Below are 16,842 nucleotides of genomic sequence, written 5' to 3'. Positions count from 1 at the left end.
TGTGGTATTATTTTCCTCAAAAAAAGCTATCGCTTTATGCCATAGAAAGTTCAAATTAAAAGGACTGAATAGGTAGGAACACTTTATTTGTCTGAACGCTGCAAGCTATTTCCACTATGGTAACAGATTCATTTGCATAAACTGCAAAACTGGTATAGGGAACATTTAAAAGTTCAAGTCCAGTTTTACCACACTGTAGATCCTCCAAAGTAAATTTAAAACTATTCAGGTTTGAAAGCGTAATTGTAGCTGCCTGTCACTTTTAAACCCCAGCCTACTTCAGAGTGACAGAAGTTGCAGCCAGACCCTTTTCACCTATTACACAGATCAAGTGGGAACAAATGCACACTTTGAATATGCAATGATATTAGCAGAGATAATTTGCTAGGTCTTTTATATTCACTTTCCAATTAACTATTCTGCTATGAAGTTGAGCTTGAAGCAGCAATTCAATTTATTTCATGTTGACAAATACATGAGGCATCTTTCACATATAATTAATCTGTTTAAGTGAAGGAATAACAAAATCCAAGATCACTCACTACAGTGGAGCCAGAATGCAAAAGCTGCCATACATCTTCACAGTGCTCTAGTTCTGCTTTCTCCCAACGATTTTTTTGAGCAAAGCTCCTCATTTACATTCATTTTCATGCTTTATTAAATATATGCACAGTTTAGGTGTTAACATCACATATAAGTTATTGTTTTGACTAGGGCATGGCTTTGGTTGCTTTGTGGGGTTTTTTGGTTGGGATTTTTTTTTTTTTTGGTGGGGGTGTGTGCGGGTTTGTTTTGTTTTGGGGTTTTTTTTAGCAGTTCCTTTCTGCTATCCAGGCTTCGTTTGAAAATAACTAGTGTTATCTTCATTTTACATCCATCATAAATGCATCAATTGGATGAGACTTGTATAGAATACAAACTATACTTACAAACTCCAAAGACAGAGCCCTACCATCTGAAAATAAGAACCTCCATTTAGCTATCACCTATATGCCTACTGAAGCTATGACCTAATTAAGATTGAAAACAAGTACATCAGGCAGGTCATTTATGACCCAGTCTTGAATAGATGAAGTCAGGAGTAAAAGACTCTCATTGACTTCAACAGGAACATGATTAAATCCAAAATCCCCCATGACGAATGGTTTCCAGCTACTCAACTTCTTTTGCTCAGAATAGATAAGCTGGCTTTACTTCTGAATTTTTCCTTGGTAGGTGACGCAAATATTTAACATACTCATCCTGTATCAAATCCCTCCAGCAGACATTTAGATTTAGAATACTTAGTAGGGTTGGGTGTCTTGGGTATCTTTCTACAGTTCTATATTAAACTGTAGTGTCAGACATTAATCAGTACTTCAGTTATTCTGAAAGGTGTGTGTGGGGAGTGCATGTGAAAGCATATGAATGGTTAAGCAACTCATGACACCTGAGGCTTTCAAAATCCTCCTTTAAGAGCACTGCTTTGCGATGTGCAGAAATAATTTCATAGTTCCCAATGAGAGCTGCAGCAGGATTTAGGGAAGAAATTGTATTGGAAAAGGATCTAATCTACTCAGATAAACAGGTCTGATGTTTGCTTGTTGCTAGCAAGGCAAAAAGGAAATTTTTAAAATTGGTATTGCTGTAATGACATCAGCTACTGTTTGTCCTCTGAGACACCTCTTGTTCCCAAGGTAATAAGGGAGTAACTAGGTTTAGTAAGCAATGGAAGTCACCAGAGAGATAAGTACTAAGTACAGTTTGCTAAGGGGAAGAAGAGAAAGAGGAAGAGCAGCAAGAAGGGCTGGATGAAAACATTTTGAGACAAAACAGTTTACCACAAAAGCAACAGTGTAGTTCAGTATACAAACCTTGAAAAACTCTGAAGAAAAGGCACAAGAGCTTTAATCTCCATTGGCAAAAACTAGTTCCTTGTCCAGAATTTTACCTTTATGCAAGAGAAAACATAAGTAACTCGAAATGACTATTCTGAATAATTCATAAAAGAATGTGTTTCTCTGGAACTTTACACAGAATCATAGAGAGATGATGATTTACTCTGTCACACCAGTGATGCATGAAGACCATAAGAGCACTTTAGTCACTCTTTGGTAAAAATTCTTAATAGCTTGATAAAGGAAGCAAATGTTATATTTAATCACTGAAAGAGACCGGTTCATACTTAAGTCAGATCTATCATGTTTATGCAGTTCTGAAGTGTTGAGATTTTTGTTGCAGTTACTTGCTACAAGTTTTACAAGGCACACCATGGGTAAATAAAGTATTTCCTGAAGCATCTCAGTGTTTTTTGTTTTGCTGAAGAGGAAACTCATTATATACAGCTAACAATGCAGGTGTACTACACTTCCAGTACCTGAGAAAAATGTCTGCCTGAATTTAAAGGGAGAAGAAACTTCTGGATATGACGACCTTGACACAGTGCAGACCACACAGCAATGGAAGTTAGACACAAGACAAGACAACAAGCTGAAAGACCTTAAACACTTTAAGTTTTACAGCAAATTCCTCTGGATTTATTGCATTCCTAGAAAAAAATATCCAATTTTATGTGGCTTCCTCTGAGCAGGCTGTATGCTTACACTGCAAGATATTTGAACTACTCCTATTACTTTGACACCTCCACATGGACAAGATGTAAGCAGTGCAAACACACTCCAGCCCAAGGATTCATTTCACTATAAATGCAATGACTAATCTAGACTAACTTAACACCAGAGTAAACAACTGTACGTCCAGCCATAGTACACACCGTGAAGAAACTGTAGCGGGCTGCTGCAAAATATCCTCAAGTCAGAATGAAAACCCAAGAGCGAGTTCCATCTTCTTCCTCCCAATAGTGCTTACTCCACCGCAAACTGCCAGCCAGGACATGGTAACAAAAGCATCCAACCTGACCTGTGCGCTAGGCTACTTTAAAACTCTACATTTCAACAACTACCCTATGTATCTCAAGGATGCTCTGTCATACAAGGCGGTTGATCTATGCTATTATGAAAGGGAGCAAAGGATGAAAGCTACGATGCTGCTTATGAAAAGCGCAGTCTACATCAAAGATGGAACTGAATGTTGCTTACATAACTTGTGCATATTCACGTTCCTGCAGGGACCCCCAAAACTCCTTTTTTCAATTCCTCCCTCCCTTATTTGTTGATATAGTCCCTAGTATATTCTATTTCGCATTGTTTATGTGACCTTGGAAAGAAGCCACATGTCATTTTAATCCAATTAAACTGCTACAAGAAAAAGAGACTCATACCAGTGCTACAAAACCAAATATGGCTCCTCTTCCTGGCATTTAACAAAAAAAGAACCTCTTATGCTTGTGATATACATTGTCATTGTCTGATCTACTGTTGCTGAGTTTTGAACCTGAAAGAATCACTAACAACCTTCAATGCATTCCATCATTTCTAAATCCACAGTATATCTATACATACTCGCACTCTCCACTACAGAACATGACCTGGTTTTCAGATGCCCTACTTTTTTGGTATATTCAGCTCTAGCTAACCACTGGTCAGCTTTCTGCTAAGACACTGACTTCCTACAAAACACAGGGACAGCAAAGCAGAAGGGGGAGACTGGCCGAAACCTCTCTAAGATTTCAGTTCTATACTATTAGCCTGTACATGCTGCACATAGAAAAAACACAGAGAAGGTCTATTCAGCACCTCTTATTTAGTGAAGTGCTGCTTAACTGGAATACAGGGCTAGCAATCTATTTCACATGCTGTATTTAACAGAGGTATCCTGCAGGCAAGTTTTACTTTCAAATCCACTCAAACAAAATAAAACCACAAACAGATTTTTATCATTGTAAAATTCCCTTGATACATGCACTGCCATCTTTTTTTTTTTTTTCAAAGTTATATGAATTTCAGTAGCAGTTAATGAACTTTTAGAAGACTGAACAATATCACACACACACATCCCCCCCCCTTCTCTTTTAGGATTTTTGTCTCTGGAATACGTGCTATGTGGAAATTTCACACTGTTAATGACATTAAGGAGGTACGTATATGCACAAAGACTCCCTTACATAAGGGTTTCTAGCATCACGGTATTTTAATCCTAGCTTAAAGCCATGCAAGCAAGCTGCAAACAGAAGCCTATATTACTTTTGGATAGTCAGCCTGTATTATGGTCATCACTGAATTTATCATCCAGGAAGAACTCAGAAACCAGATTTACTTTGCAGGGATAAGTAATGACAAGGCAAATAGTTTAAGCTGCTATGTGAAATGCCAGGACAGAAAGGAAAACTGACTGGTAGGGCTGAACTCCAAAAAATAAAAGCAAATAGGGTGGTGTTCAAGAGAGCAAGCAAGTGCCTGAGAGGAAGACATTCTGCAAAACTAGTTTATGTAGCTGCTTGCTCCTCCCCCAAGCAAAATGCGAGAAAATTACAAATAGTGCAGTGGAGAAAAAGACTTATGTAATATGCTGGCTGCCATAATTTTCTCTGATGCCATGAATCTTAGCTAAAATAAACAAACAACCAAACAACTGCCACCCTCTGCCAAAACGACACATGCATGTCCTGGAACAAAGCTCAGCTTCCATAATCCTGTTCCCATTCCAGATACTTGCTTTATTTGCTCTACCTGCCACGGAAGATAAAAATCAGGTCAGATAGAGCTGAGAATTTTGTGGTGGTTTGTTTGTTTGTTTTCTTTGTTGTTGGGGGGGGGGGGGCTGGTTGGCTTTTTTAGTTTGTTTTTTTTTTAAACACTCACTTGTCTTGAATGTCTCTAAAACTTCATAGTTTTTAGGTTTGTATTGACAAAAGTGAGCATAAAAGTTTACTTGTCTGACTTGCAAATAAACCATATTTAATATGACACATATGATAACAAATATCTACATGTAAGTGAATATTTCTCACAGACAGAAAGTCACATCATGACAGCCTGTATTAATTTTACTTCCCTGTCCCCCTGTTCCCCCCCATCAAGTTATAGAAAAGACAACGCTCCCAGAAGATAATCATTTTAATGATTAGATAAATATTTAATAGCACAGACTTCCTGGTGCTATTTTTGGATTTGTGGGAGGAAAAAGCAAATTCCAATTTGCATTTCATAAACAGAATAACCATCTTCCAAATGAGCAGCTCAGCACAGGTACATACACACACAGACAGAATATCAAACTACTTTGCTCAAAAGTCAGACTTCTGAATAAAATTCAAAAACTTTCATGCCCAGTATGATTTTTTTATTTGCTAAAAAGAAGTTGCTGTTGAAGTAAACAAGATATTCCCTCAATGCATGCTCTAATCATCATATTAAAAAAAAACAAACACCACAAACCTGTATGAAATATAACAGTGCTTTTCTTGTAGCCAGAAGGTAGACGAATGTTTCGGAGCAACCCCTTTGCTGTCAGCCGTACACGCATGTTGGATAAGGAAAATTTCGGGGACCATAACATGTCTTCAGTGCAATTGGAAGATAAACAAGCAAGAAATAGCCTCCATGTACTGTCACATACTATGTTTTTAAATCACCACTAGCAGAAGTGAAAAATTCTTGCTAAAGAAAACAAGCTTGAAGAAATAATCAAGTCTCCATTCCTTTGCTCTTATTCCTTATGCATAGACACACACAAAAAAAGAAACACCAGTAAAAGCAGATATCCACGGCATAAACGCTGCTGGCAGCTTCTCCTCACCAGATGTTGTGGAAACAAAGCTTGTCCTCAGAATAAAACCGACTTAGTGATTCGGAAAACCAACAGCCTCTGAATTGCATCACAGTGTTGATGCTTAATCTGCTGTGGGACTCCGTGGGGTTGGGAGCTAGAAAAGGAGAAAAGGGAGGAGGAGGAGGAGGAGGAGGAGGGAAGAGGAGGAGGAAGTGGGTGGTCTCCCCAGCTGAATATATCATCCAGCAATGCCACAGACCATGTAATTGTTCTTTGGGGACTGTTGGGGAGATTATTTGAATATTCCTGGAGGCACATTTCAGCTCTCCTCTCCAAGAGTCCTTTCAGGGTGCATTTTTTTTTTTAAACAGTTTCTTTCAGTTGACATGAATTAATCAAAACAGATTCATTCGCTAACATTTTCTACCAGAGTTTGTTTTGGCATTAAATATTATGTCAACATTTAAAGTCTTAACAAATCTACAAATACGTTTATTCTCTAAGAACAATTCAGTATTTGAGATCTGCTTAAGGGAAATACTATTCAGCTTGGCAGCTCAACATTGCAGATGCTTCCATTTATCAGAAGAGGAGCAAGGAAGGAGGCATCAATTTCGTATTAAAACAGATCACTGCCAGCTGGGTTTTGAAAGCACCCAAACATTGTAGCAAAGAAGCAGTGTTACAAGAGTTCCTTCAAAATAGATGCTGTCTATATTTAACTAGCCCTCTTAAAAAAAAATTTCTTCTTGTAATTAATGAGCTCAAAAGTTTTGCATATACTCTGGTCCTTTTCAGCTGCCACTAACAAAAATAGAATGAAAAATACAGTTAAAAACTAGAAAATAGAAAAGAGGAGCAACTGTTTTACAGAGATTAGAAAGTGTCACATTTTTCACCTATGACCATGACTATAAATACATGCTGCTAAGGCACTACAGACTAGCACTGGCCACCTTCCTGTGTGAAAATCAGAATCATTTTGGTTAGAAAAGACCTTTAAGATCATTGAGTCCAACAGTTAACCTAACACTGCCAAGTCCACCACTAAACCATGTCCCTAAGCACCACATCTACACGTCTTTTAAATACCTCCAGGGATGGTGACTCAACCACTTCCCTGGGCAACCTGTTCCAGTGCTTGACAACTCTTTCAGTGAAGAAATTTTCCCAAATACCCCATCTAAACCTCCCCGGCACAACTTGAGGCCATTTCCCCTTGTCCTATCACTTGTTACTTGGGAGACCAACACCCACCTGACTACATCGTCCTTTCAGGTAGTTGTAGAGAGCAATAAGGTCTCCCCTCGGGCTCCTCTTCTCCAGGCTAAACAACCCCAGTCCCTCAGCTGCTCCCCATAAGACTTGTGCTCTAGAACCTTCACCAGCTTCATTGCCCTTCTCTGGACACACTCCAGCACCTCAGAGAAACCTTTCACTACTCTGCCTACAGTCAGTAGCTACCTTGCCAGGCAGCCACAGGAGCAGGGACCATCCAAGTATCTCACAGCCAATGCAGGAGACAAGACAGTAACAGCTCATACCTTCTTTTGGGTTGCTTGAAGAGCTGCCCTCCACAGCCTTTTTATCTTTTTAGAGACAGCAAAATTAGGTACGTTTCCACTGATCCTGCACTACTGTTTCACCAAACCACAGCTAATGCTCTCTAGCACCTGTCCCTCTGACAGGTTTTCTAGTTCCAGAAACCATTAACCGAACTATCAAAGGCATAGCCTCCTTTCTGTGGTGGAGGAGTATTATGCCTGGAAACCACACTCAGCAGTAAACCAGAAGGCTTGTTACAGGGCATTACAGTAGCCTTGCATATTCAGTGTAGTTCATTAGCCCATCTTTTGAAATATTAGATCACTGTTGTCAAATCCTCTCTTAATGAAGGTGTCTTGAGATTTTAACCAGGTCTACAGCCAGTCTTCAAACATCATTCAACACCCAGCCATACCAGGTTTTACCCTTCTGCCAGGGGAACTCCCTTTTGTTTTCCTCCTGCCCTCCTCAGCTCCCCAAGGGAGGGACTGCTTCATCAAGTATATGTTCTCTCACCACCCCACTTTGATGCTCACAGAAATGAAAACAGTCCAATCAGGTTCAAAGAAAACCCAACAAAAAACCCACACCCAAAAAACAACCCACCACCTCTCCCCATCCTTGCAGTGATGCCTAGGAGAAAGGCAAAGAACTTCTCATCAGCCTGTAAAACCAGAGAAGCTGAAGTACCCTATGAAACCCCAATTTCCTTCTTAGGAACAGGAGCTAAAACAAAGAATCTCTGGAGGGCAAGTGTGATGTAATGAACCAGTCTGGAGACTGAGGAAGGAATGAATCACCAGGCAAAATATGAGCAGGTAAAAGTTCTACATGGCCATAAAAGCCCTTATAGCAGAGGCCAAAATTCCTCTTACAAAGATACACCAATACTACTTTCACTGCCTCCTCCTTTCCACCCTTAGTCTGAGTGGAAATAGGCCACGAACAGATACATCATAGTATCAATTTCTCAAGAAAACTTGAGGAAAATCAGCCTTTTTAGCCTCTGCGGTTGGAGTCCTGCTAACCCCCCAAACCTAAAACAAGTCTGCTTTATGCAGAAGTAGGACCTGACAACACTAATAAAAAGCAATAGAGGGATGTCAGTCCCATCTAGCACCCAGCACTCAGCTCTGACAGCAGCCAGTGGGAGGATTGCCCACCCATCTGTGAATAGCTCCCACAGAGATTTAACTCGCAGAGAGGTTCCTCCAATGTGGCATTGCCAGAGTGCTGTGTTACACCACGGTACACTCCACCACAGTGGTGGCTATGTGTCCACCAGCAACTCCAAGTCAATGTCTGTACTCCTATGACCATCTAGTGCCTGGTGCCAGCAGGACATAATCCATGGGATCCTAACACAGCATGCCAGGAACTTGTACAGTCTACATTTCATGCGTAACATGAGGATCAGAGAGAGGTCTTTTTCTATCCTGACATTGAATAAGGGCAATGGAAAATAGCACCAAAAACCAGCAGAATAAAGTAGGAAGTGATGTATAGTCCAGACAGAGGACAAAAGGACTGACAGATTTTATCTACTAGCACCTTACTGCTGCCTTGCATCCAAATCCAAGGGCAAAACTGGTGATCAACATGGAAAAAGGGGCTCTACCCCATTACAACTACATATTTGAGTCTGACTTGCTAAATGCGTCAATACCTGATGACGTGATCAGATTGATAGTGGGGCTAGACCTATTTTAACTCCAGAAGATTTAGCATATCTGCTTAACAATGTGACAAGAAAGGAGCAAAGGGCACTGGCATCAGTATATGCTCTTCAATTCAGCCTCACCAGGCCGAGTCTGCAGTATCTGTATATGTTTCTGATGTCTCTGTTCCTCTTTCCACATCCAGCAATCGCTAAGAAAGCCACAGGAGTACAGTGTCTCATTGCAAAGAAGTCTAAATCAGAGGCTAGATCTTTAGATCTGAGAAGCCTGCTAGCGGACAACTGGCTCCATGTCATAAGACTGTGTGGACAGTGCGGAGCAGATGGATTTTACTGGCATGCTTTAATTCAAGAAGAACTCACAGGTGATTGCTTATGCCAAGAGAGACATGAGAAGCAGGAGCCTACTAAGAGCCAAGGGGTCATTTGTGTCCTCATTTGTGTTTCTGGAAAATGACTGCTGACTCTCCACTTTCCTGTGACCACCTTGCTCTAGCCAGTGCTCCAGTTTGAAAAGCTAACCTCCCTGCAGGCAACACCACCTGCTGCCATGCCAAATACAGCCTGCAGCTTCGGGACTATTTTAAGCTGCAATCCTCACCCAAAGAAAAAAAACAAAAACTTCTGTCTCAGAGTGGGCACTAAGAATACTAAATTATTTAAGTTTCTTCTAGTACACAGAAGCTTTTAACCATTATAAATTCAGCAGCCTGTCAAACAGAAGGCAATGCTGCAGTGGATTTCCAGGCAAACAGCTACAGGAATCAGGCTGATCCATCTCTCACACAACAGTGGTGGCATTTACAGTGTCTGCACTCTTTCAGAATTGAAAATGGCAACAAAACACCACAAAAATAATTTCATTTTAACTTAATGGAGCAGCAAGTTGTTTTCCATGTGTAGGATGTCCCTTCCAGAACAGCTTTTTTGTTAGACTGCCTCAGTCCAAACCCTACAGTGCTTTGAAGAAAAAACTGGTACTTGACAACAGTGAAAAGTGTCACTAATATTAGGACAACATGCCTTAAAATACGAAGTTTCAGTGTTCTAGCCAGATGTGTCAAAAAGCCCAACTAACTCCCTCCTAGGGACTTCTGCTGTTCAGTAAGAGGCTAGAGGGACACATGAGTCCTTGTGAGCTCAAGCCCCAAGGACAAGAAAAAAAAATAAAAGTCTTTCTTAAGGCCACAGCTTACAGATCTATTAATTATTTATTCACACGATACTGATTTATACGTATTGTGCAACTGTTTGTCTGTGGCCTCAGAACAATAAGCAGTACCCAGAAAGCCTTTACTGAAAAGTAACATTGCAAACAAGGACAATTTAGGCAAGTGTATCTCCTAAAACATGCCAGTGGTTTATCAAGTCCGATTTACAGCTCCCAGGCTTCACAGAGCAAATTAAAAAACTCACCACAGGTGTGTTTCACATCTCTGAGGGCTTTGTATGTTCTTTGTAGCCCCAGGTGTGCAGACAAAAATGCAGATGTACATCCAATTTACAAGCTGTTTAACCATCTTTGACAGAAGATCTAAGAATTTCATGTCTCTGGGACAGTTCCATGGTCTTTCAAGTACTATGTCAACTTATCTCCTTAACAGCAACTCAGTTAAGAACAACAAAATGAAACCAGTTTGCTACTGGTACATGACCCTGATGGTCAAAGCTCTAAAGTCTCCTAATAAATAAAAATGTATTGTCCTCTTAATTACTGAAAAAATAGTGAGAATTTAGATGGTTTAAAATTAGTTCAGATGGAACAGTAACAAAAACACCATCACCAGCTAATCTTAACAAGTAAGATCTATAATTTAAAGCCATTAAGACAGACTTCTATGCTACAAAAGCCTTGAACTCCAGCTCCCAACACTGCGAAGTCTTTAAGCATCCCTTTGAGCTGATACAATCTGTGGATATCCATTTCAGCTGCCCCCTCTACTCACACAGAGGCTGGCCTACTTAATATTTAGACAAGCATGAGAAAACCACAGCTCTGTGTTCTTCTCTTGTGTGGCTCGTTACTGTGAAACATCAAAATAAATATCATGGAAAAGAACTATAGACTCCCACCATCAGAATAAACACCACAGATGTGAACTACAAACATTCCCGTGGAGCTGGAGAGCAAGTTTCTCACAGAAGTTTGGAATTAAATAATAATAAACATCTCCGAAATAGCTAACTTAAAATTCAGAACACAGGTCCTTCCTTAAAAGCACTAACAGAAGAAACAGACATTGTAGTGTGAAGCCCATTTGGGTTATGCTACAGAAGGCCTTAATGAATGATGCTCTATCACTACAGGAGAACTGATAGGACCCATATCAAATCCCCATTGCTGGGGCTGTAATATTAATCCCAAGTTTTTCAGTCCACCAATTTGAGAAATTACCAGCATTTGAACAGAACCGGCCCATGCGTTAGCAAGTCTTGAGGTTTCAAAAATCATTGGTTTTTGTAAAGGTATCTGTTGAAGGCACAGGAAGCAGTGCTGATTTTCAGCATGGAACAAGAGACAGCCTTCTCAAAATGTGTTAATTTTCAGAAGATCGTTTGGGAAGAACATTAGGAACATACATGCAAATACACTGATAGACATACTTGACAGCTGAAGGGACCAGTCTGGAAGATGTTAAGACTGTGTTGTCATGTGTCTCAGTTTTTTGCATCCTATTCTCTACTGTGACAAACCTACTACCTCAGGAAAACACCATGTATTAAAAAAAAAAAAAACCACTTAAAACAAGTAATGGAATTTAGGGTGGCATTCTCTGAACATCAGCACCAGCCCTTTCACTTTGAAGCCTTCCAGAGCATAGTAGTTCTCACCCAAGGAATTAAATCCTTAGCTCCAGCTGTTGTACTATACTTTATTTGGTAATGCTCGAAAAATCTGGCCAAGAAAGTATCACCTATTGGGTTTCAAAGGTTATTTCAGGTTTACAGATACTCCCTTAACTCTTCAAAATAAAAAGCATTATATTTCCCTAGTGAACACACTTAAACTCTAATTCACATAGATTTAGAGTAATTCTGCATTTATTTATATAGAGGTGGCATAATGAAGACCTGCTTTTATAGTTGGTTCACATGTATAAGCTACACCACTTAAGCAGCTTTACTGTCTGTTTATAAGAACATTCTTTATTAGCCTGAAGGCATTCTAAGGCTAGATCACATGAGACAATTAAGTCATTCAAATAGTTCTCATAGTTCACATCGATGAAAAAACATCTAAAAAAAGACTATAGCTGGCTTAGCTATAGCCGGAAGTGCAACAAAATAGTCCAATGCACTGTACCAATATCTGCAAAATAAGTATAGGCTTGATCTTATTGTTCCTTTTCAACAGGTAAAAGGAAAAAAAAGACTAACTTACATCATTCAACTTCTAGACTTTCCAATCTGTAGAATATTAACTATCTTCATTAAACTAATAACAAATCTAATCTTGTTTCTTCTTCACCCCACAGTTTACAAGCTATTTGAGTTTTTCTGCAAAATTTCCAGGCTTTCCTTTTGGAGAGAGAGGTAAAGACAGAAAAAAACTGACTAACCCAACTTCTTTACAAAAGCTAAAGCTCTTAACAAAAGAGGCTGAGAATTCAGCCTCAACACATCTATATTGAAATTCCTAATTGGAACTAGTTAGAGATACTGCTTCTGCCATGTGGAAGACTTGGACCAAAATCTCCCGCTTTAACAAGCGGTTAAACACTGCTTTTCCTGTGCCTGAAGTGCTTTAAGCACTGTACAAGCTACTAGCTGTTAAAAGGCAGAATCTTCCTCCTGGTTTTAACTTCACTGCAGAAGATATCTAGCTTATTCCAGTACAGAACTGGAAAGAGCTTCAAAGTGTTTAAGATATTTATCCATCAAACTGTTTCCTGTAGGATTCTTAAAGAAACTTACTTCCCATGAGCTGCAGAGTACAGTATTAGAAGATACTGAAAGAAAAGTGGAGATGGTTCAACAACAGAAGTTTTACTTCATGGAAAATTCCCACATATTACCACAGAATGCCTTTGTTTTTTTAAATGGATACATGAAACTTAAATTACTGTTTAGATGATACCAAAATAGTTTGTTTGAAAACTGCCATTTAGAGCTGTACAATATGTACTCTCTATCAGAATTGTTGGGAGACTTGAGGGGGTCTTAAACTGTTTTTTAAAAAAAGAAACAAGACCTCTGGAATTTTTTTATATGAATGGACAACCTTCTGAACTGAAGAAAATTAATTTTTACACTTAATCTTACATCTGCAAAATCAAGTACTCAAGAAAAATCAAGTAATATCTGTCTATATTCTCTAGTAACAATCCTAATAACAACATTCACATTATACAGCAGGAAAAATGTATCTTAGTTTTCATTTTTAATAAAGCCAACAAAAAAGAATGCTCAAAGTGCTGAAACAGAAGCACTTTGTTCTGTTTTCTGCATGTTGCTAGCACCATGACCTATGGTAGAATTGCCATCTTTCCTGCCTTGTTTTTAGAGCTTGGGTGAGTTCCCCAGTCCTACCTGCTCTATGACCAACCATATGAGCACTTAGGTTCACATATGCATGAGGATCTTTTCAAGTCTCCGTGCAACAAGAACACTGCTTGCACAGTTTCTTCTACAACTTGCAAAAAAACTTTGCAAACAACAAAAACACCCCCTCCCAAAAACCCCAACAAACCATTTTGAGCAGATACGAAAGAAGATATCCCTCATCAGTAGGGTAACTTGCCGTACCATACTGAAGACTACTGATGGTCAACTAAATGAAAGACCACCTAGGCATTGGACACTCAAAGATGTTCATCAGCTCTCAGAATCATAATCTTTCCAATTTTTAAAGGAAGTTTACACATTTTCCATATAGTATCATGACAGATTTTAAAACATAGAATCATTTTAGTTGGGAAAGACCCTTAAGATCATCAAGTCCAACAATTAACCTAGCACTTGCAAGTCCACCACTACACCATGTCCCCAAGCACCACATCTACAAGTGTTTTAAATAACTCCAGGGTATGATTTTTTTGTTGTTGTTAAAAAAGCACAAGCACAGTGAGATGTACATTAATGCCTTGTTTTCCAGACACTGAAAGGAAATCTGCAATATAAGAAGAGATGTTTACCCTCTGTTTCCTCTGATTTTCAACAGTGATGACTAAGAGCATGAAAGAAAGGGGTGTTAACTGAACCTTAAAGTATGCCTCCATAAACTTTTGTTTGAACCAGAGTATTGTGTTAGTGAAAGCATCCTATCCCAACATAATAGTTTGGGTGAGACGCCAGCATCCACCTTTAACAACCTCTTCCAAGAGACAGCTTCACAGACTGTTACATTTATACCTTATTTTTCCATTTGAGCTTTATCAGGACTACTACTCACTTCTGCAATAAGCCACCTGACTGAAGTTATTCCCTCCCCCAGAGTTATATTTTTCTCACAGATGATTAAAACAAGCAGTCTTTTAACCTCTTTTCAAAGAGGCTAAGACAACAGATCACCATGTTTCATGATTGAGCATGTGCTGCCTTTGGATGAAGCTTCTTTGATTTTCATGGCTTCCACAGCCTTCAGTAACTGACTATGTATGCTCCACCATAGTACAAAGAGAGATGACATAAATCATACAGTTCTTGATAATACTTTATGGGTATATCCAGCAGTTGCCCTAGCTTTCCTGGCAACAGTGTTGTGTCACAAGTGTAAGTGCAACTTGTTATCCATAATACACCATAGGTCCGTTTCAGGGTGACTGAACAACAGGATAAAACTTTCCAATAAATATTTGCATGCTTTATTCCCAAAGTGGTAGCTTTTCCTTTGGAACTGCCAAAAAGGATATTTGCTTTTGCTTAGCTCACATAGTACCAGGAATTATTTATCCTTAATCTTCAGTCAACAATGGAGATGTGAGACTTGAATATCCACTGCATATATACACTGCACTGTAATATACTGCACAGGTATTAGAAACAGGTCACTGTTTCTACAGGGAGAAACAAAGGAAAGAGCACTAACTTTACACATTTTTAGAGGCAGCTTTGCATCCAATTCAAAATTCTGTCTCATGAGAGGCAATATTTTTAGTCTTATTTACATTAAGACATTAAGATATTACAGTAAGTGCACAAGTACATCATAACATAAGTTAGCAAATTAAGAAGTGTAACAAAACACATTACGCCCAAGAAGGTAATTTTGCCAAAGCAGCAAAGCCAGTGCTGAAGCAATATGCCACAGAACTTGTAGAAATTACTTGATCCACTGGAATATCATCCATGAAAAATACAGAATTCACAAAAGAGCCTTGTGAATGTTTTAACACGAACAAGGAATAAACAGCTGCAAATACGTAAGTCTCTCCAATCCTACAGGCATACTAACAGTGTGTTGTGCCTGGCTTTGCATCATTGCTGTAAATGACTGGAAAACGGATAAAGAGGACAAACAGTCAGAGAACAGAGATCATATCCTAGAAATGCTTGCTACTTTTCCATCCTTGAAGTAATGCTAAAAGCAACACTAAAAACTCAACCAGACACTTAATGCATTAGTATGATAATAAATTCATAACCAGAGTCCTGCCTCAAGAAACTAGTCCTGAATCTTCAGGCAGAGCACATGGGCAAGAACCAGAAGCGGAGTTGGACCTCCTCACTGAATGAGGCTAAAACTGTAGAGTTAACTACGGCACTGAAAGAACAAAAGCTTTAGCTAGCTAAAAATCACTAGAACAAAGCTTCACTATAATACCAAGGCCACAAAAAAAAGTGGGCCCCATTCTACTTGGTACCAGCTGGCATTATTTCAGTTCATTTCAAAAAAGATCATTTGTCTTTTCTTAAAATACAAGACATTGTACTGCAGAACATCCACACAATCTTTTTATTCTGTTGTAAGAACTATCTGCAACTGTGAAGATGGGGGAAAAAATATTAAAAAAAGAAAAATACTCCATCAGAAAGTTTTGCATCTATAAATGCGAAATTATACCAATGCTCTGTATAAGTTAGAAACGTATTAACTTGACAGTCTAACATATCATCCAATTTTAGAAGCTGACTCAGCACAGGAAACAGTTCAGGTTTAATAAGAGAAACACTGAAATAGAATTATTCAGGTGGTGAAAGTATGATGCTAAACAGCATTTGATAATGAATCACTAAATATTACAGCCAATTTGGAGTTTATAGCCATGTTTATACAGCATTGAATATAATACTTCAAGGCTACGTGGCTACATTCTTTATTAGGTTGGAAAAGATGAATCATGAGAAAAATTATATTGAGCTAGTAAAAAGGGGAGGGAGCGTTAATTAATTTTCTGCATGGAAAAATACAGAGAAAGTGCCATGCTAAATTTAGGGAAAAATTCTATTTTAAGACTATCATAAGCAAGTAGAAGAGGAGTTTGATTTTATGTTTCTAGTCCAGAAATAGACTATTGCTTATCACGAGTTTCTCAACCGAGCTAATCAAGACAATATTGCTGGCTGTATCATTGTCTACACTCCTAGATAAAAGGACCACATATGAGCTGATGAAACTCTGGGTCAAGCTATACCTAAACTAACAGTAGTTCAGCCAATTATCAATAAAAACAATAAACAGAACAAGCACTTTGCAAAAAGTCTTATGCTTGCTGTATGACAGGAGCCCTGACTCTAAACAGGAGATAACGGGCAAGGTACTTGGTCACGATTAACATGCAGGCATTTGACACTGAAGAGAGTAAAAGGCAAAAGCATCAGACTCACATTAGAACTAGAGGAAATTAAAAACATACTGCCACAGTACCAGAGTTACAGGTCAGAACTGATTTACCCAATAATTCCAGACTCACATTTATAACATCTGCTTGGCTACAGCACCTCTTTCAGAAAGACATCTGCTATTCACTCGGAGGACACAGGGCTTTCCAGTGATCCCCAGTATCTTTCAAAAAGGACTTTCCAATGAG

General features: G+C 38.9%; 1 protein-coding gene across 9 annotated transcripts in view; it reads right to left on the bottom strand.

The window, feature by feature from the left end:
• Window positions 1–16,842, bottom strand: part of MTUS1 (microtubule associated scaffold protein 1) — a 126,332-nt gene that overhangs the window by 49,227 nt on the left and 60,263 nt on the right. Inside the window, exon 1 of one of the 9 annotated variants that reach the window (XM_010298327.2) lies at window positions 5,316–5,775. The exons of the other annotated variants lie outside the window; for them this stretch is intronic. Within the exon in view, the coding sequence (XP_010296629.2) occupies window positions 5,316–5,436 (121 nt within the window). The 5' untranslated portion in view covers window positions 5,437–5,775. Of the gene's footprint in view, window positions 1–5,315; window positions 5,776–16,842 lie in introns of those variants that run through there. 9 annotated transcript variants of the gene reach the window in all.

The sequence above is a fragment of the Balearica regulorum genome, chromosome 4, assembly GCF_011004875.1.
Source record: "Balearica regulorum gibbericeps isolate bBalReg1 chromosome 4, bBalReg1.pri, whole genome shotgun sequence".
Taxonomy (NCBI): Eukaryota; Metazoa; Chordata; class Aves; order Gruiformes; family Gruidae; genus Balearica; species Balearica regulorum.
This window is presented reverse-complemented; position numbering and strand designations above follow the sequence as displayed.